This window comes from Enhydra lutris, unplaced genomic scaffold (genome assembly GCF_002288905.1).
Source record: "Enhydra lutris kenyoni isolate GAN:26980312 unplaced genomic scaffold, ASM228890v2 scaffoldscaffold25, whole genome shotgun sequence".
In the NCBI taxonomy this organism is placed as follows: domain Eukaryota; kingdom Metazoa; phylum Chordata; class Mammalia; order Carnivora; family Mustelidae; genus Enhydra; species Enhydra lutris.
The window spans coordinates 5,345,153-5,370,523 of NW_019154109.1; the positions used below are offsets into that span (position 1 = coordinate 5,345,153).

The 25,371-nt window shown below is 49.4% G+C and overlaps 1 protein-coding gene across 1 annotated transcript in view; it reads right to left on the minus strand.

The window, feature by feature from the left end:
• LOC111151107 (leiomodin 1) overlaps positions 1–24,580 on the minus strand; it is a 41,062-nt gene extending 16,482 nt beyond the window's left edge. The window contains exon 1 of the mRNA XM_022508890.1: positions 24,073–24,580. Coding sequence (XP_022364598.1) covers positions 24,073–24,333 — 261 coding nt within the window. The 5' untranslated portion in view covers positions 24,334–24,580. The remainder of the gene's footprint in view (positions 1–24,072) is intronic.
• Between the last annotated feature and the right edge of the window lie 791 nt (positions 24,581–25,371).

The window sequence follows — 25,371 nt, forward strand, 5'->3', positions numbered from 1 at the left end:
GATGTCCTCTACTTGGAAAGCTTGTCCTCCTTCATTTCTCCTGGTAAATCCTTACCCCAATTCTTAACCTGGAGAGGTTTTAGCTTAGATCTTTAATTCATCTGGGTTTTATTTTGGAGGGTGATGTGAGATCGTAATCTGTTCTTGAAACAGATATCTAATGTCTGAATTACATTTATGATGAAAAAACCCCAAAAGCTGTTTTATTAAAAAAAAAGAAAATTTTCTTTAAATAATTCAATTTCATAGCAAGAATAAGAAGAAGGAGGGGGAGGGGGAAGGGAGAAGGGGAGGTGGGGAAGGAAGGAAGGAAGGAAGGAAGGAAGGAAGGAAGGAAAAGGAAAGGAAAGGAAGGGAGGGAGACCAAGACCCCTTAGGCCAGTGGCAGGAGGAAGGCATGGAAGGGATGGAAGGCGACAGAGAGATGGGTGGTGACTCCCCCCCATGCAGCCCAGCTGGGCTGTTCCAAGATCTGCCATGGAGCCTGACCTCACCCGGTTCAGTTCCAGCGATTTCGAAGTTAGCCTGATGATAAATATTATGCCGAGCAGAAGGGCCAGAAGAGTCTCAGGCACTGCCTCCAACTCCAGTGTAAACAGAAACACAGTTCATTTTTACCTCCCAGGACGCGCTCTGGCAGAGTGGAGTGGTGGCTAAGAAAAGGATAGTGTGTTTGGGAACCTGGGAAATAACATCTTCTGATGCAGTCCAGCTCAGGACCAGGCTTCACGAGGGGAGCAAATGCCATCCATTGTAGTTTCTGCATTGCCCTTATAAGTGAATGGGAGGGAAGGAATATTCTGGAAAAGAGAGGGATGTGCAAACCTGGGTGTTTGGGCTTTTGCACTGAACGTTTCATCAGACTCTGCCAGAGGGTATGGTGCTCCTTGACGGCTCTGTCTTTAAGGGTGAGGATGTCTTGTGAAAGGGACAGTAAATAGGAGAAGCAGCTGGGATGGTGAGGAGTGGCTCTTTGGTTCTTAGTCCCCTCCAAGGAGCCCAAGGAGTCCAGTGCCAAAAGGCACTGGCAAGCAAGGGAGGGCGAGAATGTCTACTTTTCACCAAGACCCTTACTCCTCCCACCGAGGGTGTCTGCATTTTACGGTCAGTGGGGAGAGGTGGGAAGGCGGGGTGGGGGCCAGGGTTCAAGGTGAAGGGGTTGCTTTATGGCTTGTGCTGGCCAGACCTTCACAGGAAGCTGTTTGGGTTTCTTTCTGGAACCCTACTGTGGAGCTTCTCTGTGATGAAGGACCAGATCCAGTGCTCCCTCAGACCTATGTGTTTTGCCAACTGGTCTGGTGACTCATACTGGGAGGCTTGCAGCAAACCCCATTTTTGGAGAAGCCGGGAAATCTCTTTGTAGAAACAAACACGGCCCTTTAGCGCTCCACACTCTGAAATGCCTACTTTCTGCTTCTTAACTTCATCCCAGCACAGACAGAAACCCCAGCGAGTTTGGAAAACATTGTAAAGAGCTACTTAAATGTAAGCTATTTGTCCCAGAGTACTGGGTCCCACCGAGGTCCCAGGGGGGAGCAAGAGGAACATGCTGTCCTCTTGGCTCCTGAGGCCAAGAGCTGCAGCCCTGGCTTGCACACAGCCACCCTCTGGCCTGCTCTAAACATAAAAGACTACAGTGGCTTCATGAGCCTGGTCTGTTGAAGGCTCTGCTGTCACCATCTTGAAAGTTTTAATAATTATCGAACAAGGAGCCCTATGTTTCAATTTTATAGCAGGTCTTGAAAATCCTGTAGCCAGTCCTGGGCCTAATAGAAACACAGGAGCAGAGGATGTCAGGGGTAGAGTGGATCCTGCCTTCCTGCCTTCAACCGTGTTCAGGAATGGCACCTCCATTTCCACAGACCACCCCCTGCCCCAGGACATCGGTCTAGACTCTCCCTGCTCCCGCACCACATTTCCTTCATCCCACCTTCCTAATAAATCTCTGATGAGCCCCTCCCCATCCGTCTGCTCCTGCGGTGCTGGGGCCACCACCATCTCGTGCCTCGCAACTGGTTTCCTTGCCTCCCGTTTTACTACTCCTCTCTTCAAGACATCTGCACACTGTAACCAGAGAGATCTTTCCGACATGGAAATCTGATCGGAGGCTCCCAGGCTTTCGGGAGGAAGTCCAGACTTCTTAACCTGGCACGCAAGGCCCTTCAGGATCTGACCTGTGTCTGCCTCTGCGCCCTGTGTGCCCTGTACCCACACCGGGGTCATAGGGAAGAGCAAGTGTGCCTCCCTCGACTCGCTGCCCGTGAATGCAGTTCCTGCCCCTCAGAACTTCCGCTCATCTTCTCTGCCTGGCTAACCCTCTGTTCCTCTTCTCTTCCTCCTCCCTTCCTCTTCCTACTCTTCCTTTGTCACTCATTACGGGAAACTTCAATTATACACAGAGCGAGGGAGAACAGCATAAGGAGTCTCAAGGTACCCATCGCCAGGCCTCCGCAGTTACCGACATCGGGCCGGTCTTGCTTCATCTATATGCCCACCCGCATTTCTCCCATCCTCAGTGACCTGGAGGCAAATCCCGGGTATGTCATTTCATTCATAAATATTTCAGTGCCTATCCTCAAAAGACAGAAAATTTTTTTAAAAGCTAGAATACCATTCTGTTACCAAAAAATGAAGAAGGGTAATTCATCGTCATGGCCCGCCAACACTCAGCACGAGGGCCCTCTCAATGGCCCTTGTCCAGGCCCTGGGTTAGGACACACCCTCCCCCCTTGCAGGCAGAGTTGCCCACTATCCCTGCACTTTTCACGGCTTCCTCAACTGTCCCTAGACTACATGGTGAGTAACTTGAGGGCCAGGACCAGACCTTTATTTCTGTCCCCAGAACCTGGCCTGGCAGAGTGCTTTGCACTTAATAAAGATTTGCTGGAATGAAAAGAAAATATTTCCGTCCTCCCTCCAGTGTCCCTACCAAATAGGTTGTACTTGCATATTTCCCATAGCAGGGAGCTCAGTTCTTCCTGAAGAAGCCAAGCCTTCTTCTTTTGAAAAGCTGATGCTGAAAGCCCTTCTGGTTCCAGTTATATCCCTGGGGTCCTATGGAACAACACTACCCCCTTCTCCTTTGTATGGGTGCTGGATATGTATGTGAGTTTCTGGAATCTTCTCCAGAAGATGGAGAGATCTGCATTTCTCTCCTGGAGAGGCTGCCCTTCTCCAGGCTAAATGAGTTCATTTGTTAGACTGAGCCCACAGCATTCTGATCTGACTAGAACTTTCTGGGTGATCTTGGTTCTGCTGCTTAAAGCTCAGTCCCTCTCAGGTTCAAATAATTTGCAAACATGGGAGGTGTGCCTTCTAGATCTTTATGCCCACTGGACAGGGCATTGCGGAGGATAGAGCTCTCTAGCACCCTGCCAGAAACCTGTAGGGAGCCACCACTCACATCCCACCTTGCAGTCCACATCTGTGCATCCTGGCCCTAAGCTATTAGGAGAGGTCTTTTCCAGAGTCTTCTGAAGTCTCCGGAGGGGACAGGACTGCAGAAAGGAGAGGGAACCGTTGGCTTTAACACTACCTCCACTCACTACTGACTTTTCTGGGGGGATTTTTACCCTAGTAAAATGACTCACCTTGAGCCACCATTTTCCAGGTTTCAGACACTTGCTCGTTGTTCTGGAAACTTCCTCCTTTTGTGCTACAGGGTCACTGCAACCCCCAAATGCATCTCCCTTCCAGCAGCTGAGGCCTGAGGAGGCCCAGGTTCTCTGTGTGTCAAGGCCACAGAGAGGGGGATCCCCCTTATTGGCTGAGAGAAAAAGCACACTGGGGAGTCTGTCGGAGTTAGGGAATAGCCTGAGTGTTAAGCTCAATCTTGAAGCTCCAGGAGAACTGGGAGGTGAGGCTGGTCATTCCACTGGGGGGAAAGAAAGGGAAGTCAAGATGTAGGGGGAAAAAGAGGCAGCAAATAAGGGTGCCAGTGCATTAAATCAGGGCTGTCATGTGGCCGCTGCACAGTCCAGGACCCAGTGAATATGCAAGGGGAGGGGAGAGGTGGGAGAAGATGGGAGTAAAGTTTCAGAGGAGATATTTGGGCACAGGAGACAAGGGAAGCCTTTCTTAGCAGAAGGAATAAAACAGGCAAAATGTGTGATTCCTGGAGCACCACACCTCCAGGAATGGTTGGGAAGTTCTTTGTAACTGGAGGGGGCTGAGGAAGTGGGAGTGAGAGAGGAGACCAGAACTGGATCCTGAGCCAGATCATGACAGATTTCATACATCGCGCTACAGGATGTGGGTTTCACCCAGTGGGCGACGGAGAAACATTCAGATCTTTAACCAGAGACATGACCATCAGATTTCTGGTTTCGAAAGACAGCCCTGGCAGGGGTTTGGAGAATGGAGTTGAGGCTGGGAGGAACTGGAGGGAAAGAGTCCAGGTAGGAAACAAACACAAAAGTGCAGGCAAGAAATGGTGAGATCCTGGACCGAGGCTGAGCAGTGAGCACCAGGAAGAGGAGATGAATTCTCTAGACACTTCTGGACATGATTCAGTGAAGTGAGGAATGGCAGGAAGAGTGGAAGATGGTTGTCGAGACTCCCAGTTTGGTCAACCCGATGGACGGTGATGCTTAACAAGGACCATGGAAGGTGAGGATGGGAATTGAGACGATGAATTGTTTGGGCCATGACAGAACTTAAATGGCTAACAAGTTGGGCTTAATAATCATCTTTAGCTCAGGAAAGAGATCTGAGTTTGAGCTGTGGGTTGGGAAGTCACAGGTGTGTAAGTAACAACAAAAACCATCAAGAAGAGGAAAGGGATTTAAAAAATAAGAGCAGGGGAGACGGCCACATTATTTAATAAAATAAATATCTTATCCTTTGAGGTTAGCAAAACCATAATGAGAGACACTTCACACCAACTAGGCTGGCTATTATAAAAAGAAAGACAATAATACATGTTAGAGGGGTGCCTGGGTGGCTCAGTGGGTTAAGCCTCTCCCTTCGGCTCAGGTCATGATCTCAGGGTCCTGGGATCCAGCCCCTCATCGGGCTCTCTGCTCAGCAGGGAGCCTGCTTCTCCCTCTCTCTCTGCCTACTTGTGATTTCTGTCTGTCAAATAAATAAATAAAATCTTTAAAAAAATAATACATGTTAGAGAGGATATGGAGAAAATGGAACTCTCATATATTGCTGGTGGGAATGCAAAATGGTATAGCAATATTGAAAAACATTGTGGCAGTTCCTCAAAAAGTTAAATATAGAGTTTTCATACAAGCCAGGAAATTCACATATATGTCTATACCCAAGAGAACTATACACATGGGTCTACACAAAACTTACACATGAATGTTCACAGCAACATTATTCACAATAGTCAAACGTGGAAACAACTCACAATCCATCAACTGCTGAGTGGGTCACCAAAATGTGATCTCTACAAAGGAATGTTATTCAACCATAAGAAAGAATGCTACAAAGATAGCATATGAAAGAAGACAGACCCCAAAGACCACATATTGCGTGACTATCTGTGAAACGTCCAGAATAAGAAAACCATAGAGACAGAAAGTAGATTCAAGGTTGCAGAGCCTAGAGAAGGAGGAGAGGAACTGGAAGTAATTGCTAACCTGTATGGAGTTTCCTTTTTGGGGTAATGAAAATGTTTTGGGATTAAGTGGTGGTGTTGATTGCACGATTTAGTGAATACACTAAAAAACTACTGAATGGCACACCTCATTGTTATTATTTTTTAAGATTTTATTTGAGTATTTTCTTAAAGATTTATTTATTTATTTTTGAAAAAGTGAGTGCAGAGGGGAGGGGCAGAGGGGGAGAGAGAGAGAGAGAGAGAATCTCAAGCCGACTTCCTGCTGAGTGCAGGCCCGTTATGGGGCTCGATCTCCGGATCCATGAGATCATGACCTGAGCCGGAACCAAGAATCGGACGCTCAACTGACTGAGTCACCCAGGCGCCCCTAAGATTTTATTTTTAAGTAATCTCTACACCCAGTGTGGGGCTCGAACTCACGACCCTGAGATCAAGAGTCACGTGCTCCACTGACTGAAGCAGCCAGGAGCCCCTGAACTACACACTTTAAAAGAGTGAATCTGGGGCACCTGGGTGGCTCGGTCATTGGGCCTCTGCCTTCACTTGGGTCATGGTCCTGGGGTCCTGAGATAGAGCCCTGGATCAGGCATTTTGCTCAGCGGGAAGCCTGCTCCTCCCTCCCCACTCCTCCTGCTTGTGTTCCCCTCTTGCTATCTCCCTGTCAAATAAATAAAATCTTTTAAAAATAAATAAATATTAAAAAAATAAAAGGGTCAATTTTGTGGCATGTGAATTATATCTTAATATAAACAACTTAAAGATAATGAAGGGAGATTTTGGTCTCAATTGTACAATGAATGATAGAAGAGTTATACTAAACAAAATCTTATTTTACATATTATGCTTATCTTCTCTTGCTTTACTTTCTAAAGGATAACGATTAAATAAAGAATTGAAAGTACAAAAAGAAAAACAAAAAAGTCCCCCAAAACCTATGCGCCAGACACACTACATTGCAGACCAGCACTATCCAGTGGAAATATAACGTGAGCTGTATATGCAATTTTAAACGTTCTAAAGTAAAAAGAAACAAGTGAAACTAACTTCAAAGTTTTGAAGACATACAAAATATCTTTTCAACACATAATCAATATAAAATTATTTATAAGATTTTACATTCTTTCCTTCTTGCTAACTCTAAACTCTGATGTGCATTTTACACGTCCAGCACACCCCAATTCGGACTGGTCCCCTTTCGAGTGCTTGAGAGCCACACGTAGCAAATGGTACCCTATTGGACAGGTCAGATCTAGAATGGTTGTCACTTCTCATTTGGCCAGTTGTATTTACCTCTGCATATTTGCATGTATGATGAGCAATTTTTTTAAAGATTTTATTTATGTATTTGACAGAGATCACAAGTAGGCAGACAGAGTAGGAAGCAGGTTCCCTGCTGAGCAGAGAGCCTGATGTGGGTCTCGATCCCAGGTCCCTGGGATCGTGACCCGAGCGAAGGCAGAGGCTTTAACCCACTGAGCCACCCAGGCGCCCCTATGATGAGCAATTTAAAAAAAAACTTAAATAGTAAAGGGTTTGTGTGACTGGCACCAGAGTCATTAGGAAGAGGCAAGCTGGGAAGACCACAGCCTCTTCCACGGTCAGGCTTGGGGAGAAGAACCTCAAGGAAGGTTCTGCACTGGGCAGAAGGGTGAAGGAAACCGGAGCACAAGGGTCCTGCAGCAGGAGAAGGAATCACCCCAGAATAGCCAGGAGTGCTTCCTGACCGCCTTCCCTGAGGTCTCCCTGAGGGCGGGGAAGCTCTGCTGGCCGTGTTTGCAGTATGAGACAGAGTAAGCAAGAAAGCTGCCGCCAAGATGGCCACCGGGACTGAACCTATCCTGGCAAGGGGCGCATGGGACGCGTTTCATCAATGCGGAGGGAATAAATGCATCTCCTATTCAAGTGGAGGTCCAAAAGGAAAGCCCAAAACACAGATTTTTTTTTTTTCCCTCTAAATTACGCAGTTTGTTACAACCTAAAGTTAGAAGATAGTTCATGACCTTCCTCAGTCGCCAGCTGGGAAACCTCTTTAAGTCTTAATTTCTTCATCTGTCAGACAGGTCAAAGCCTACTTTAAAGAGGCTGGGGGTGGGATGAAGTGAGATAGTGTGGATGGAAACAGCTGAGTGCCTACCGACAGGCTACTCGGTGTACAAGACTCTTCGATTTCTTCTGGGAAGGGAAAGTGACTGCCTCATGACCAGGTATTAGGTTTTAGCTATGGTACTTGCGAGCGGCTTTGGGGCAAGTTCCCCCGGAAGCAGGAGGAGGGACTCACTGTACTTCCCTCCTTGACATCTTCCCTACATCTGGAATTTTCCAAGGCTCGAGGCTTGATTCTCTTTTAAAGTGGTAACAATTCCTTCGTTCCAAGACAAAAGGAAGCCAGGCACACAGTGCATAGGAACAGATCCATTTCTGGGAGCCACAGTGAGGAGAACCTGGAGGTTTGCCCCATTCAGCAGATATCCCAACATCAGGAACTTGACCCTCTAGAAAACAGTGTGTGTGGCCTCATGTTCGCCCAGGCTGTGGAGTATGTCCTGGGAGTGACCATCGGTGTCCTCCTTTCCGGCATCCAGGGAGTCTCTCCTCTCCTTTCTGAGTTTTGTTTCCCCAGCTGTCTGTGAGTTTCGGCTGAGGGACAGTGTGTGAACGGTTCTATATATCATCCTGTTTGGCTGGCGACAGACACCATGGGGGCCAAGGGCCAAAGGAAGGAGCCTGTGCTCTGGGGATCTGTTTGGGCCCTTGGAAAATATATTTATTAGAAACCATGTAAATAAATGTCCAAATATAGACATGTGGCTCAACCCGGCCATACGATGGACTGTGCTAACATCCACTGAAAATGGTGTTTAGGAAGAATTTTTAGGGATGTGGGAAAATGTCTACACTAGGAAAAAATAAAAAAGCCAAACACAATTTATGTGCCTGTATGTAAGTGTACACAGTGACCTCAACCACAAAAGGAAAAGTACACACAGATGCATACACCCCCCAAAACAGCCAGTGCCTACTATGAAACAGAATTAATGAAACAGAATTATTGGTTATTTTTCCCTATGTTTTGTATATTGTCTATAAAGAGCCTTATTACATTATACAGGTACCCCTCCCTTCACGAAAGGGTGCATTGGCGCAACTTTGCTTTCACAGGACCGACGGGACGACTGTTTTCACTAAAAGAAATCTGAACTGGATTTCTGCTTCTACCAAAAAAAAGGGGAAAAGCAAAAATAATGCTCAGCGTTGGTTTTGTGGGAGCCCTCACAGAAGAAGAGCGCACCCCGAGTGGCAGCAAGAGCAGGGGCCCCCCGCAGTCCCCAAAGCTCCTTCCCTCACCCCAACTACACTCAGCCCCTCAGCGTCCAACCGCCAGAGCCCTGAACGGTGTCTGTGAGCATCGGCGCTATATCCCCACTTATTCTGTGCATTCAATAGCACAGATGTGTCTTGGGGTATCAGAAAAGCCTAAGAAAGGTTATTTTGGGGGTCTGGGAATACTCAAAAAATTGCCCATATAAATTCATCTTTGTTTTATGCCATTTCTGCTTGCCAAAGTTTTCATAGGAAAGCCCTGCTTTCTGATAGTGGGGGAAACCCATTATTTTTTGTATAAGTTTTGTATAAGTTATTTTTTGAAGAAAGTCATCTAGAAATAGCAACTCTATGCTTACGCACAGCCCCCTATTCCCGCCTTTAAGGCCAGGACTGCAGACTGGAGGGGAAAATCTCCTTTACCACTAGAGTCTTCAGTTCTCTGAGGTCATTACTAAACATCTTGGTGATTTCGAATACATTATATTTTTTAGGCAGTGAAGGACCAGAGACAGAGACGCTCTGGTTATCACTAAGCGGCAAGTGCGAGAGATGCTATTGTTGAAGGTGAGATGACCCATCTTGGGAAGACTGGGTAGAAGCAAGTGGGTTCAGTGTCATCCTTTGTCACCTGGGATTCCAGGAGAAAAATTAAGTCCTTAATGTCTGAAGGTCCCATTGTATGTAATGACTTAATTTCTTTCCTGCATATCTAGAATGCAACCTGCTATTGAGCATCTTTGGAAGAATTGAGGAAATAATCGCTCCATTAATTTTCTGTAGGGCCTAATTCTCTTGCAAAACCCTGGCTGAGAGGGCGCCTGGGTGGCTCAGTGGGTTAAGCCTCTACTTTCAGCTCAGGTCATGATCCCAGGGTCCTGGGATCAAGTCCCACATCTGGCTCTCTGGAGCCTGCTTCCTCCTCTCTTTTTCTGCCTGTCTCTCTGCCTACTTATGATCTCTCTCTGTCAAATAAATAAACAAATTCTTTTTAAAAAATAAATTAATTAAAAACAAAAATAAACCCTGGCTGAGAAAAGCCGATTGTTTGTCTACAAGGACCCAGTCCCAGGTCTGTTCCACCTCTGGTCCAGCCTCGCAGTTCTGGCTTCAGTAGGGGAAGGCTGCGTCTACATGGAACTAATATATCCGGGGTCATCATATCCACATATCCAAACATTGGGCCTCCCAAAAGGGCAGACTCTATGAATCCCAAGACATGTGTGGGATCCAAAGACATAATCTGCTTATAGCAAGTTCTCTAGAGAAGCCATATTACCTTTTTCTAGATCTAGAGGCAAAGAGGTTGAACTTCCCCAGATAGTCTAGGGAAGCACTCAGATAATGGGAGCTGCCAGCCTAGGCTAACTGTACGCAGACCAAGTCTACTGTCCTCTGTAGGGTATATCTGTGGCCCCAGAGATCATGGGCAAACTTGATTGGGTCAAGCTAAAAATGTCAGCCTATAATCTCAGATCCCTAGAGAGCTGGGAACGAGAAGAGCAAGAAAGGAAAAAAAAATGGAAAAAGTTAAAAATGAGGCCTTGAGGTTCGTTCTGTCCAGAACACACTAAAAGGAAAATATGGCAATGACCCATCCCAACAACTCAGATTCCAGAGTGTAAACCTTTGGACTGGTTTAATTGCTTGTTTACAGAAACTGGGAAAAAAGAATCCCTGCTAAATTGCTTTTCATTTGATGATTTGGACATAAAAATCATATTTTCTTTTTATTATTATTATTATTTTTTTAAAGTAAGCTCTACACCCAACATGGGGCTTGAACTCATGACCCAAAATCGAGAGTTGTATGTTCTACCAACCAAGCCAGCCAGGCACCCCCAACACCGTATTTTCAAATCGTCTCAGATGAATGATGAATTCCTAGATGAATTCCTAACTCCTGCAGATTCAATCAGGTGTGACAAGAATGGAATTTGCAAACCATTCGCCCCTCATTCGTGCAGCCAGGCACCGTGCTCACTGCTGGGGACATAGAGACGAGTAAGAGTCAGGCCTTGCTCTTAAGAAGTCGGGGAAGGGGGCGCCTGGGTGGCTCAGTGGGTTAAGCCTCTGCCTTTGGCTCAGGTCATGATCCCAGGGTCCTGGGATCGAGCCCTGCATCGCGCTCTCTGCTCAGCAGGGAGCCTGCTTCCTCCTCTATCTCTTTGCCTGTCTCTCTACTTGTGATCTCTGTCTGTCAAATAAACAAATAAAATCTTAAAAAAAAAAAAAAAAGAAGGCAGAGAAACAGACAAGTGCTGAAACAAAGGTGTTAGGGGTATGTGTGTTGCCCAAAGTGACAGGAACCGTACACAGAGAGTGCTTTGTGACTGCAGGGGTGGAGCACACAGCCCAGGCTGGAGGGATGGGGGAAGTAGAAAGCTGTCACCTGAGCAGAGCCTTGAAAGAATCCAGGTTAGCAGGCCCAGGGTGGGCCAGCATCCCAGTGAGAGGCGACGGCTGGTGCAAAGGCACAGAGGAAGCAAGACAAAGCGTGGCACTGTTGGAGAACCAGTGGTCAAGTTTAACTGTAGCAAAGGGTAAAAGTCAAGGAGAAGAATATTAGTAGCTACAGAGATAGAGAGGCGTTGGGCTGCCAGGGGCCTCCTAAGCCACACCAAGGCGTGTGAATTTGATCATGGAAGCTATGTTGAGCAACTTGAAAGCTTTTACGCAGGAGAGTGTCAAGATCATGATTCTATTTTATAATAAGACACTGTCAGCTGCAGGGAGGATGGATTGCAATGGGGGGAGAAGAGAGACAGGGAGCTCCCTTGGGAGGTCACGCCATTCTTACGGCTGATAAGTGATACGGGGGAAAGCAGAAGCACCACAGAGAGGAGGACTGGAGGCGAGGGAGGTGGCCCAGGTAGAAGCAATAGGGTTCTGTCACTGGGAGAGTTTGAGAACACTGAGAGGCCCCAGAGTTCTGACCTAGGTGTGCCTAGGTCTACCTAGTTCTACCCCACTGTAGAGTGCAGGAGGAAAGGCAGGCTGTGAGGTGGGGTGAGGTGACTATGATTAATTTATTTTTAGACTAGTTGAATCTGAGACATTTGAGGAGTCCAAGAAGCAAGTGAATGATCTAGAACTCAAAATAGAGATCTAGGCCAGAGATGGAGACAGAGCACCTGGGTGGTAGCTGAACCGTGGGGTTGGCTGAGGGTACCCACAGAGACGGCCTCGGGAGGTCAGGGCCCTGGAAACAACAGCGAGGCGTTTGAAGGAAAGGCTGCTCTCAGAGGAGACAAGGAGGGAACAGCTAGAGAGAGAAAAAGGAAGCCAGGTGTGCGAGCATGGTGTGTCTTGGCCCCAAGGGAAGTATTTTGAGAAGGAGAGAGTAGTGGAATACCACAGAGTAAACAAAGAGGGTAAGGACTAAGAAAGCATCCCCTGGGTGAGCAACAAGGAGGCCTGTGGAGACCTTACCAGGACTGAGGTCAGCGCAGGGGCAGGGCGTGTGAGAGTGAGTGTAGATACGATTTCTTACAGCTTGGCTGTGAAGGAAAGGAGAGAAGAGCCAGGGAACTGGAGAGAAAGAGCCAGTGGGAAGGAATGTTGGAGGGGAGCGACTGAGAGAGAGAGGTTGAGAGAAAACAGATGATTAAAGGAGCAAAGGTCCCTGTGGAGACAGGAGAGACAAGTGGGTGGGGGGCATAGCCAGGGGCAGGAGGATGAGATGAGAGAGAAGGGCTCCCCGCTGAGCAGGGAGCAGGTGTGGGGCTCTATCCCAGGACCCGGGGATCATGACCTGAGCTGAAGTCAGATGCTTCACCCACTGAGGCACCCAGAGACCCCGAATGCAAATCTTAATAGTAGGGTTCAAGAAACAGCAGGCAGGACGTGGCCAAAGGACTCGACAACACTCCAGTTGCTCTCAAAGATGGACGCCGTTAGAAAACATGATGGTGGCTCCCACTTTATTAAGTGCCTACTGTTTGCAAATCACTGTCATTCACTTCCTCAAACTTTCATGCTCTTCAGATGAGGTAGCATCATTGTTACTTACAGGTGAGGAGATTAAAAGTTCACTGGGCATTTTTTCTATGACCCAGCAATTCTACTCCTAGGTATATATCCAGCACAAATGAAGTCATAAGTGCCCCCAAAAGATGTACAAAAACATTCACAGGAGCATTGTTTGTAATAGCCCCAAACCGTAAAACAACCTAAATGTCCATTAACAGTGAAATGAATACACAGATGATGCACGGCCATACAATGAAACACACATGGGAATACTCTACAGCAGTGAGATCGGGAAAAAGGCTGCAGAAAACACAATGTCACTAACATGACGCTCCTTGAAAGAAGCAGAATACGGGTGCGTGGGTGGCTCAGCAGGATAAGCATTTGCCTTTGGCTCGAGTTATGATCTCAGGGTCCTGGGATCAAGCCCCGCATCGGGCTCTCTGCTCGGCAGGGAGCCTGCTTCCCCCTCCCCAGAAGCCTGCCTCTCTGCCTGCTTGTGATCTATCTCTCTCTGTCAAATAAATAAATAAAATCTTAAAAAAAAAAAAAAAAAAGAAAAAAGAAGCAGAATACGGGGGAGCCTGGGTGGCTCAGACGGTTAAGCGTCTGCCTTCAGCTCAGGTCATGATCTCAGGGGGCTGGGATCAAGTCCCACATGGGGCTCTCTGCTCAGCGGGGAGCCTGCTTCTCCCTCTCCCTCTGCCTGCCACTCCCCCCACTCACTCTCTCAATTTCTCTCTGTCAAATAATTAAAATCTTATTTTTTTTAAAAAGCAGAATACAAAAGAACACCTACTGTATGATTATATACGTGTATGGATGTTATATATGTAATGTAAATTTTTATAAATATATACATATATATGTGTGTGTGTGTGTGTGTGTGTGTGTGTATATATATATATATATATAAAATTAAAAACCGGCAAGACTAACCTATGAGATTGGAGAGTCAGGATAGAGGTTCCTATGGCAGGGAGGAAGGGGGTAGAGCCAGAGAGGAAGCAAAGGGTGGGTGGGGGTCCCGCAGGGCCAGCTATGTTCTTCTTATTGCCTTTGTGAGAATTCATGACACTCTACATTTGTGTTTTGGATACTTTTCTATATGTGTTTTATATTTCGATAAAAACAAAGTGTTAGAAAAAAATCCGCTATTGTCAAATATAAAACGAGACACAGAAAAGCCATTAAAGAATACAACGAAAAGAAAGTAAAGCTTAGACAAGTTCAGTGCTTGTCTGAGGCCATGTAGCTAGGAGACAGTCAAGCCGGGAGTGAGCCCCAAACCCTCCCCACCCCCCACTGGCTTGCCTTGCAAACCCAGGGCTGTCAGCTGTGTGCTGGGAAGGGACCCGTGTGCTCCTTCCTTCTCCTTGGGCACGGGTGGCCTTGGGGACAGAAGGTGGAGGCATTGGAGGTGAAAATCTGCTGGATTTTCAGGCCGCTCTGGAGCTGGCTGCTGTCTGTTGACTGGTCACGTGCCAGATGTCAGATCTGGAAGCGTTTCGGTGTTTTCTCTACCCCACCCAGGGAGCACTGAGCATTTTTCTTGTGACCTGACGTTTAACCTCTGACTACTGTCACGGCCTCGTCAGTTTCTCCCCGCTTCAGTCCAGCCTGTGTCCAGCCTCCAGGGGGTCCCTCCCAGAGCAGCACCTTGCCTGCGTCCCCACAGAGCAGACCAACCTCATCGCTCCCTGACCACTTAGCACCCTGCCTCCCTCCTTGCCGGTCTCCACTGCCTTCCCTCCCCACAGAAAAGGTGACTGCCCGCTGCCAAGGCCAACCCCTCCACTCCAGTGCACTCCATCCCTTTTCCAGCCTTTTCCAGCACCATCGAGGGTCCCCGCTCTACTGAACCAACCCCCCTAGCATATAAACATGCTATTGTATTCCGTCTTAAAACGAAAAAAAATCCCCCTTTAACTCCACATTTACTTCCCACGGCCACCCTACTTCGCTGTTTCCCATTAGAACAAAACTGGGGGAACAAATCGAAGAGACTGGTCTGTATTCTTTATCTCTAGTCCTCACTGACCATTGTCTCTCTCAAGCCCACGCTTCGCTGCAGTGACCCCCCCCCCCATCTTGTCAAGGTCTCCGTGGCTTCCATCTTTCCAGTTACAACAGTCAATTCTCTGTTCTCATCTTATTAGGCCTCTCAGCAAGAACGGATATAGTAGAGGCTCCTCCTAGAAGCCCCCTGTCCACTTGCTTTTGTGAAGCCGCTCTGAGCTCCCGCCCACCTCTCTCAGTCTCCTTCCTTCATGGGCCCCTTCTCCACTTCCAGTGTTTAAATGTTGGGGTAACGGAGGGCATGGCCCTTGGCCCTCAGCTCTTCATCCACACGTCCTCCCCACGTGGCCTCTTCCACGCTCGTGGTTTATAGTGTCATCTAGACGCTAATGGCCCCAGATGGAGACTTCAGCCCCACCGTGCCACTGAGCTCCAGACTGGTACGTGTTCAGCCAACCTAATGCTTGCTCTTCGACATCTACCAAGCACCACGAACTTAACTCATTCAGATCAGAGTTCTTGATCTCCCCCAAACCACTCCTCTTCCATTGTTTCCTACCTCAGTAAATGGCATCAAACCTAGCCCAGAGCTCAGGCAGGCCTGGGCCCCCCCACCCCTGTCTTTGCCCCAGTGAGTTAGCCAGTCCTGTCTGTGCTACCTTTGAGGTGTTTCCTGAATCTGACCACTTCTCCTCCAGGCATCCTAGGCCTCTTGCCTGAGCTACTGCACACCTTTCTAGCGGGGCTCCCTTCTCCCCCAGGCTTGCCTTCCTACCGTCTATCTGAAAGCTGGCAGAGTGACAGATCCTTTTAAAAACCTAGATCGGGGGTGCCTGGGTGGCTCAGTGGGTTGGGCCTCTGCCTTCGGCTCAGGTCATGGTCTCAGGGTCCTGGGATCGAGCCCCGCATCGGGCTCTCTGCTCAGCAGGGAGCCTGCTTCCCTTCCTCTCTCTCTCTGCCTGCCCCTCTGCCTACTTGTGATCTCTGTCAAATAAATAAATAAAATCTTTAAAAAACCAAACCAAAAAAAAACCTAGATCAGATCACATCTCTCCCTTGCTCCAAACCCTCCAACGACATCTCACCACCCTTGGAATAAAAATCCAAAAATCCCTCTGCTGAGCTGTAAGGTCCTGCATTATGTGAATCCTGCTGACTTCTGGGGCTTTATCTCCTCCAAGCCCCTGACCCCACCACTGGCTCGCCCTGGCCCAGTTACACTGGCCTGGCTTTTCCTTGAACATACTAAACCTCCTCCCCTACCCAAGTCTTTCTAGGTGCCGTTCCCTCCACTTGGAAAGCTTTCTCCAGACCTTCCCGTTGGCTGACTCCTTGGTCCTTTCCAGGCTCTGAGCCTGAGTCATGTCTTAGGTGGTGTCTTCCCTGACCACTTTATAGGAAATCATCACAGACCCTTTCCTGAAAGTGCATTCTTCTCCTTTATGTGTATGTGCCATATATATGCTCTATGGGATGTGCATATGTTCTATGAGATCTGTATATTGAAGAACGTGTATTCTCTGTCTCACCCATTAGAAGCACCCCAAGAGCAGGGACCTGGTCTGTCTGACTCCGTACTCTATGCCAGCCTTCAGAAGCACCTAATATAACAGAAACTTCCTAAATAGTTGGAGAATTAATGATTATATGGAGTCATCCTCCCTCTTGGTAGATACAAAACAGAATTCTTTTTTTTTTTTTTTTTTAAAGATTTTATTTATTTATTTGTCAGAGAGAGAGAGGGAGAGAGAGCAAGCACAGGCAGAGGGAGAAGCAGGCTCCCCGATGAGCAAGGAGCCCGATGTGGGACTCGATCCCAGGACGCCGGGATCATGACCCGAGCCGAAGGCAGCTGCTCAACCAACTGAGCCACCCAGGCGTCCCACAAAACAGAATTCCTAAATCCTGCCTTGGAAAAGGATGCTGAGACCTGGAAAGGGTGGAGGGAAGAGCAGTGAAGGCAGGAGAGGAAACTCAAGTTCAGGGTTTAGCCCTCACTACCAAGTTTCCAACCCAGCACTCTGCTCCCAGCTTTATGAATATTGTTTTGCTTTATTTTTTTAAAAGATTTTATTTATTTATTTGACAGACAGAGATCACAGGCAGAGAGGCAGGCAGAGAGAAAGAGGGGGAAGCAGGCTTCCTGCTGAGCAGAGAGCCTGATATGGGGCTCGATCCCAGGACCCTGGGATCATGACCTGAGCTGAAGGCTGAGGCTTTAACCCACTGAGCCACCCAGGTGCCCCCCTGTTATTTTGCTTTAAACCTCACAACTATCCTATGACTAGGTGTTGTTTCCATTTTAAAGATGGGGAAACTCAGGCTCAGAGAGGTAAAGTAATTTGTTTGGGCCACACAGCCGGCCGCCAGCAGAGAGGACCTGCTTCCAGGTCTAGCCAGACTCTGAAGACGCTAAGCTCAACAGGAACTCAATACATCCTATACCCAGGGCTTCACGGAAGTTCTGCCCCCAGGATGTTCCACCTGGGGAGGGGGTTCCCCCACAGTCCTGTATCAGTGGGGAGGAGGGAGGCTGCTGACCTGATCTGGAAGTCAGGGCTGAGGATGTGATCACCCCGCAAGTCCTTCCCTTGAGGGAAGGCAGGTGAGGGGGTAGAGGTATGTGGGAGCAGCCCCACCTTATTCTCTCCTAAGCAGCCCCCTGCCAAGCCCGCTGGTTGTTTCAACAGCAGACCCCAGACACAAGTGAAGCCAAACTGTTCCAAAACAGCCTAGGCTTTTCTGAGCTCCCGGAAGTTGCAGACAAGAATTCACTAGTCCCCAGCCTTTCCCACCAGTGCCCATTTACCCTGCGTCTACCCTGTTTCCAACCCAGCCACCCAGTGCAGGCCCTTGAGCCTGGGGCATAAAATAAATTAGGCTCAAAGACGTGGAGCGAAGGGGGCCAGGCAGGAAGTCGTTAAGTAAGCTTGCCTTTTTCCTTAAGCTAGCTCCTTGCCTCTCTGCCTCCAATTCTCCCTTTCTGCCCTTCCCTCCCTCCTGCTGACAGTTTGTCTTTTAATCTCATGAGAGATTATCAAAACAAAGGTTGATTTGGCACACATGGGTATAAAGTCTGAGGAATTTAGGGGAGGAGAAGTCGCTCACCGGCTCACCCACCAAACACTTTCGGTGCCTTAGCCAATTTAATCCTCACGGTAACCCTTCCAGACTGATATCATCCTCCCTCTTGACAGTAAAGCAATGGGCCTCCAACAGCTACATGTTAATGAAATAGCATTAATAACACCTCTGAGTCTAGAAGGTACTCAGGAAAGTTGAGGCTCTTCCTCAGGTCATGAGTGATGGTGGGGGTGTGTGGGGCGGAAGCGGAATCACACCTGGTCCCATCCGGTTCCAAACCCCCATCGGCTTTCTATTCCCCACACTGCCCCGGGCTAAGGGGGCCCTTTAGGGGAAATGAGGCTCTGAAACTCCTTCTTTCCTTGCTGGTTATGCCAAAAGAGATCCAATAAACAAGAAAGCACAGCCTGATCTGGAAAGGACTGTGTAGTACGTCCAGGATATTCTTGTTTATCCAACTTGGCAGAGAGAGGAATATCAACTTCTCCTCCCCCACCCCCCAGTCATTGTGCTTTGTTGCAGTGACTGCAGTGTGTGTGTGTGTGTGTATAGACTTCATGCGGGTGGACTGGATCTCCAAAGACAGCGCCCTTGACGCCTCTGTCTTCTATAGGTCTCCCAGTGCACTTCACCTGGGCTTTGTGTGCCATGAGCCAGTTCTGGTAGGCTGAAATGGTCCCCTACAGGTACTCCAGAGTCTCTTGGGGGAGAAAGAGAGGCCAAGGGAGGGTAGCCAAGTTACATGAGGATTTTGTGTCCACTCTGGGTGTCTGCTCACATCTGCCTCTTCCTTCCTTGATGTGGGGACCCAAAGCCCCCAGCCTATCGGATGCCCTTGGTCAGTGGGGCTCATCGCCCTCCCGTGACCATCTGCATCTCTTCGCTCATGTTTCATGTTTACATCTCCTCCTCCGTCCTGCCTGGCCTGCCTCCCTCCTGCCACGTGTCCTATCCTCCCAAGCTCTTCTCCCTGCGGTCCTGCTGAGAAAAGGTGAGCAACAGGGGTGGGGAGACTGTGTGTGGACCAGGTGCTGGGGCTTTACAGCTTAAAATCCATCAATCAAAGAGTCTATACATGAAGAAGAAAATGTATCAACTATGGGTAGGAACAACAACGAAAACAAACACCTGGGGGTCCCACCACCCAGTCTCAGAAATTGAGTAACTACTTTTTCAAACTGGAGGGAGACACCTTTCAGACTCCAGGGAGAGAGATTTAAACTTGTCTAACCCTCCCTGGGTGCCTGCGGTCGCCTCCCCAGGTCCACAGGCCCCCATCACCTCTTCTGCCCTCTCCACCCCAGGGCTATTTTGGGTGTGTACCCGTCGGGGTTAATCTCCTTAATCGTTGAGCCGTGCTGCCCAGGGCACTCTTGATAGGGCTCAGCCCTCTGCAAAGGGCAATCTGAGGGTTGTGCTGCCGGCCTCCGGCCTTCCTGGCATCCCCATCCCTATAGAGAAGCCATGGACACTGGGCCATGAACTGGGCCTGGTAGGGGAGGGGAACCGCTAGGCTGTGTGAGCCAGAGACCCGCGGGGAAGGTCGGAAGGCTGGGCGACTGGCTAGTGGGGTGCTTCTGGTTAGCTTCTCAAGGAAGAACCTGAAAGAGCTTCCTCCACCCCCCAGTTCAGCTGCCTCTGCTCCTGGCTGGGTGCAGGTGCTAATCCCCATTCCCTGGTAACGCCAGGGAGAAGGACAGGGGAGGCAGGCTGGAGATTTTCTATCCCACTTGGGAAGGAAAGAGAACACATGAGTTGACCTGCTGGGATCAGGTTCCTGAAACCTGAGCCAAGCACACGGGTTTCCCTGAGCTCTTGGCCACACACCTGCCCAGGGGTTTTGTCTTCCACCTGGACAGAAGGAGAGCCCCCCCAGAAGGACTAGGGGAGAGCGCACAGGCTGAGAGGTCTGTCCTTTTAAAGGGAGGGAGGCAAGCCAGGGATCAGCTCTGCCAAGCCCCACCTCCCCCTCCTAACATTCATTCAATAAACAGAGGTTGAGGGCCCACCTCTATGCCGGGCCCAGTGTTAGCCCTTGTCCACCAGAATCACACAAGCCGGTGAGGAAGAGAGATAAGAAAACAGGATGGCTTTGGTCCCGAGCGGCCCGAAGTGCTCAGATCAGACATGATGCCGACACTTGCCTGCCTGGCAGTCAGGGAAGACTCCCTGGAGGAAGTGGTGCCTGAGACCCGAAGGAGGCACAGCGGTGGGGTAGAGAGAAGAGTATTGATGAAGCAGGGGTTAAACCTGGAGTATTCTATCCACTGAAGGAGAAGCCTGCCTGAGACACCACCCGAGAAGCCACAGTCTACACCCACCCAACAGTATAGCCGGAGTATGAATCTTGGGCCTCCTCTTCCCCTGGAGAAACCAAAACTTAAGACCCAAACTGGGCCAGGCTTCCACTCTCAGTGTCTGTCTAAAAAAACCAAACCAACCTTTTGTTACGGAAAATGTCCAGCATATGAAAGTAGAGAGAGCCGTGTAACGGGCAGGCATGTGGACCCGTCACCCAGCATCCAACGTTATCAACTAACTGATGGACAATATCAGTTCACCCCACCCCTACCCACTTCCCTTGCCCACATTACTTTAAAGCACATGCCCTAATCCTATCAGTTTTTCCTATAAATATTTCAGGATTTGTGTCTTTAAAAGGCAAAGATCCTTTAAAAACTGTATCCATGGGGGTGCCTAGGTGCCTCAGTGGGTTAAGCCTCTGCCTTCGGCTCAGGTCATGATCTCAGGGTCCTGGGATCGAGCCCTACATCGGGCTCTCTGTTCAGCAGGAAGCTTGCTTCCCCCTCTCTCTCTGCCTCCCTCTCTGCCTACTTGTGATCTATCTGTCAAATAAATAAATAAGTAAATCCTAAAAAAATAAAAATAAAAAGTGTATCCATAATACCATTATCCCACCTAAAAGGAATTAACTAAAATTCCTAATATCTAGGCAGGATTTACTTCCCTAACCCACACTCGGTTCTAACACTTTGAATCCGGAGGCCACACTTGGTTTTACTGTTTATGTTTTCAGTCCTGGGGGCAGGGATGAGCATTCAGTCAGACGAGACCAGTGTGATAGCCCCGGGCTCCCACAACAACATGTGAAATTGGTAGTCTAAGCCCTGTCACACCGCTGTGGGGTTCTGTATGTGTGTGTTGTGATCCTGATAAGATGATAAATTCCTCAGTACAGGGGCTGGCATGATTGCCCTTTTTTGTACCCGGGTGAGGCCAGAGAGAAGGAAGCACGGCTGGGTACTTGCTGCTGTGTGAACTTAGGGCCGTTATTCAGCTTCTCGGAGCCTCAATTTTCTGATCTGTATCATGAGGACGAACATACCTATCTCCCAAGAAGTGCAAGGCTTAAATAAAGGAAAAGGTGAAGATGCTTCACCTGTTGAAAATTCTCAGTAAGTAAATGCTCACTTTGCTGCACTTCCTAGAGGCAAGTTACTCTATTTTGACTAACTTCCAGTCAGTTCCTTACGGGAGCAAAGGCCACTAGCAGGGAGAGCTACAGTCAGTCCAGCAGCCTGGAGCCCAACCGGGAGCCGCTCTGTGTCTGCGCCATCCAAGGCCCCCCAGCCCGAGCACCCACCTGGGACTTGCTTGTTTATTGCTTACTTTGGCCCCTAGCTGAGCAGTCGGACTTGGCTTTAACGGAAGGGAGGGGCTGGGCAGGGGTAGACATCAGTGAATTAATAATTGCATAGCTGTCATTTATCACACACTTATTATATGCCAAGCTCTGTGCTAAGTGCTTTCCACCATTGTCCTCTCGGTTCTTACAACAATCCTGCAGGCTGGATACTGTGTAGCTGAGGGGAGGTGTGGACTGGATAACTTGTAAGTTACTTAGTTATGCTCTTAGGAAGAGAGGTTGGTACTCAAACCAGGCTTTTCTGGCACCTAAATCCAAGTTCTTAAGCCCGCACTTACTAGCTTGCTAATGGTGCTGAAGAAGTCACTTGGTCGGGTTCATCGCCATTCATCCCGACTTACAGAGATGACTTCTGCTCATGGCTCATGATGCACCCAGAACTCCACTCAGCCACTCTGGTGACACAAGCCTTTGGACTGGATGAGGAAGAATGGGGACAGCCTCTCCCTCCAAGGGAAAAATGGCCCCGAAGCCATCTTCTCATACTGAAGATACACACACACACACACACACACACACACACACACACACACACACCCCACCCTCCATTCCTTGACTCAGACTCTGTTTGCAGAAACAAGGGTACCACTGGCAGGGGCGAGGGAGGTGGGGCTGGGGAGGTGAGGTTCGCCAGGCTTTCTGCAAATTGCATTTGCAAAAGGAAAAAAAGCCTTTTGCAAATGCAATTTCCAGGACCCCGAGAGCCCCTCACACTCTCCATAGCCTAAGCATCCTGCTTTGGGATTAAGAATGTTCTGCATTTGACTTTAGCCTCAGGAGTATCTTTCTGTATACCAGAAGCCACTGGGCACAGAGTCTGGGGACTAGGGGGAGGGAAGAGGAGGGTCGGGCTCCAGAGTGGAAGTCAGGGGTCCAAGTGGGGGATTTACAGAGAAGCCAAAGCCTTGGGTGTGCTGCCTGGCTTTCCCTACATGCCCCGATAGCTGTCTTGAAGTACCAGGCCCTCACAGGTAGTCCCCTATATCCTCTCATCCTTTCCATGAATGTTCTAGTATTTGTTCATCATTATCTGAGTGGCAGCATCAAAGATAATCCCCTTGTCCACAGGGTAATGAATTTCTGAGCCTTCTGACTCCCCTCGCTCCTAGCTTCTTAGTGAAGCCTTAAACATGGGCCCAAGGTGGTAGGGACACAGAGAGAGGTCCAGTTCCCCTATCTCATTTTCCCTCATCCCCCCCTCCCCCATCCCTACACTCAAGGAGCCAGGGCTCTGTCCGCAAACGTGCTCTGTGACTAGTGTCCGGCACAAACTCCTACCCAGCCGGACATGTCACAGGAGTTCCGGGAGATACTGTTGCCTTTCTCATTCCCTTTGGGAGAATGAACATATCATGTGAACCTCTGGGTCTTGGTTTCCGTAGAAGTAAAACAAAGGACAAGAACTGAGACTGAACTTTCTCATGCAAGAATCCACAAGGACAAGAGACGTGGCCAGTAAGAACCAGCTCACAGAGAGAAGACAGTTTCCCCACTAACGCCTCTCTACAGCAGATGAGGGGCTCTATGAGTCACACTCAGGTGGAGGCTAGTCTAGTTTGTCCCAAGAAAACTCACATACAAACACATGGCAAATAAAGAACTCCTCCAGGCCAAGCCGGGAAAACAAAAACAGGTTTTGCTTAAGCCCATCCTAGACATCAGCAGATGTTTCCAAAATGGCCCTCCTTGCCCTTGCCCTTCCACTGTCCCCTCCTCAAGGCACAGCCCTGCCGGGAACTATCTTTATCCCCCGGCAAAGGGGACTTGCTGGCTTGTAAAAGGACTTACGACTAAAAGGAAGGGATGTTCCCTCAAGATGTTCCTCTAGGAAGTACAAACCCCAGCTTCCCTGCGAGGGTAACTGAAGCCACCAGGTGAAGAGCATTTCCCACCTCACAGACCCCCGACCCTTGCCTCTGACTCCTGACTGTTGCTTTGGGAAGCTCACGTGCCCCTGAGCTTCCTCAAATCATCCATGTGCCACGAGTTGCCCATGGGGCCAGAGGGCTTGAAGACAAGCAGTTCTGCAAGGAGGCCTGACTTTCTTTTCTGGGGTGACTGCCAAGAGACAGCACGCATCATTCTATCCCTTGCCTTCTCCCCCACAACGGGTAGAGTGAATGTGCAGGGGGACAAGGATGGAATCAACTTGACAATGAACGCTTCAAGGACGTTCTCCAGCTCCCATCCTACCAGCAGCTCTATCTGCCACTGTGGGATGCTGAGTTCTCCCAACAGAGCCAACTTGTGCTTTATAAAAGAAATTAGGGGTAAGAGGTTCACGCTGCGCGCTCAGCAGATGGTAATCGGTTCTGAAGCGTTCCATCTTTTGCCAACGAGACCTTTTCCTCCGAGGAGAGAAGCATCCCAGTCACGAGTGCGGGTCCCCCTGCCCTCCCCGCCCTCCCCCCTTCCCTCCCGCATATTGCTCACTCACGTCCATGGACAGCTCCCTCTGAATAAGCTTCTTGGTCTCCTTTTCACAGAAGTTGAGCATGGCTTCCCGGTTGTACATGCCCACGGACTGCTTCTCGGTCTGGTTTCTCTGCCGCAGGCCCACGGGGATGCTCCCGTCGGGGTCCACCACGTCCAGCTCCTTCTCCAGCTCCTCCATCTCCTCGGGAGACAGGGTGGACAGCAGGCTGTCGATGTCAGGGTCTTCACTCACCTGCCGGCGATACTTGGCTACCTTGGACATCTTGGCAAAGTGGGCTGTGGTTCTTGTGGAGTGTTGGGGGAAAGCTAGGGGGGTCCTGGGGGCGGGGGGCCGTGAGGGGGAGGCACAAGCTGGTCTGGATGCGCAGAGTGGGCTTGGGAGCAGACCCCCAACTGATTGAGGACGTGGCTCTTCCGCCCTGCCCCGCAGTGCCACAGGTGCCCAAGCGTTAACTGCAAGCTCGCTGGGAAGCCCGGGGCTAGTGGACCCGGGCTGGTCTCGCAGGGGGCCAATAAGACTTGACAACTGCCCAGCCCTGAAAGGAGAAGCCAATCCCCACGCAGGGGGCGGGTCCCGCCTCGCTGTCAGAGCCGTTTGAAACTTGAGGACATTCCAGGGAATCTTGGAGCTCTGTGTGACCAAATTTAGTACAGAGCATTTAGCCTTTTAAAGACAAGGGGGCCACGCAATGAGAAAAAGATACAAAAATGCAGAGGCTGGCAGAAACTGATCAGAGCCACAGGAGAGCCAGAAAAGCAGAGACCGGGCCATGGAGGGCCGGGGGGGGGGGGGGGTTGTCAGGAACAGGCCAGCCCCAGGCATGCCGGGCTCAAGCACATATCTGACGTCTGCATCCGGCTGGCTGTTGTCGTGATCGGTGCATGGTCCCCTGACTCCTTTCTACTGTATTTGGTAATGTGCTGGGGGACTCCCGGCTGTTTCCAGCCACAGGAAAGATAGGTGACTCCAGATACCCCCAACTACCCGCCCACCCATTCTCTCTGCCCAGGAGAACCTGTGTGCCAAGCATCAGAGGCTTAGCCACTACTTGAGAGAGAGAGAAAGAGAGAGAGAGAGAGGAAATAAATCTTCACTGTGTACCCAAACTGAAAACTGGTAGGCTGTTCGGAGGGGGGGGAGTATGACCCGCATAAGTCAGAGAACTCTTAAAGGACTGTCCATTTCTAGGAAGCGCCAAGGCTTTTGGGAAGAGGGCTCAAACCCCCCTCCACTCTCATCGCTTCTTCCTCTGCAGGGGCACCTATAGACAGACCTCCTTCGGGAGGGCCCAGCAGGAGC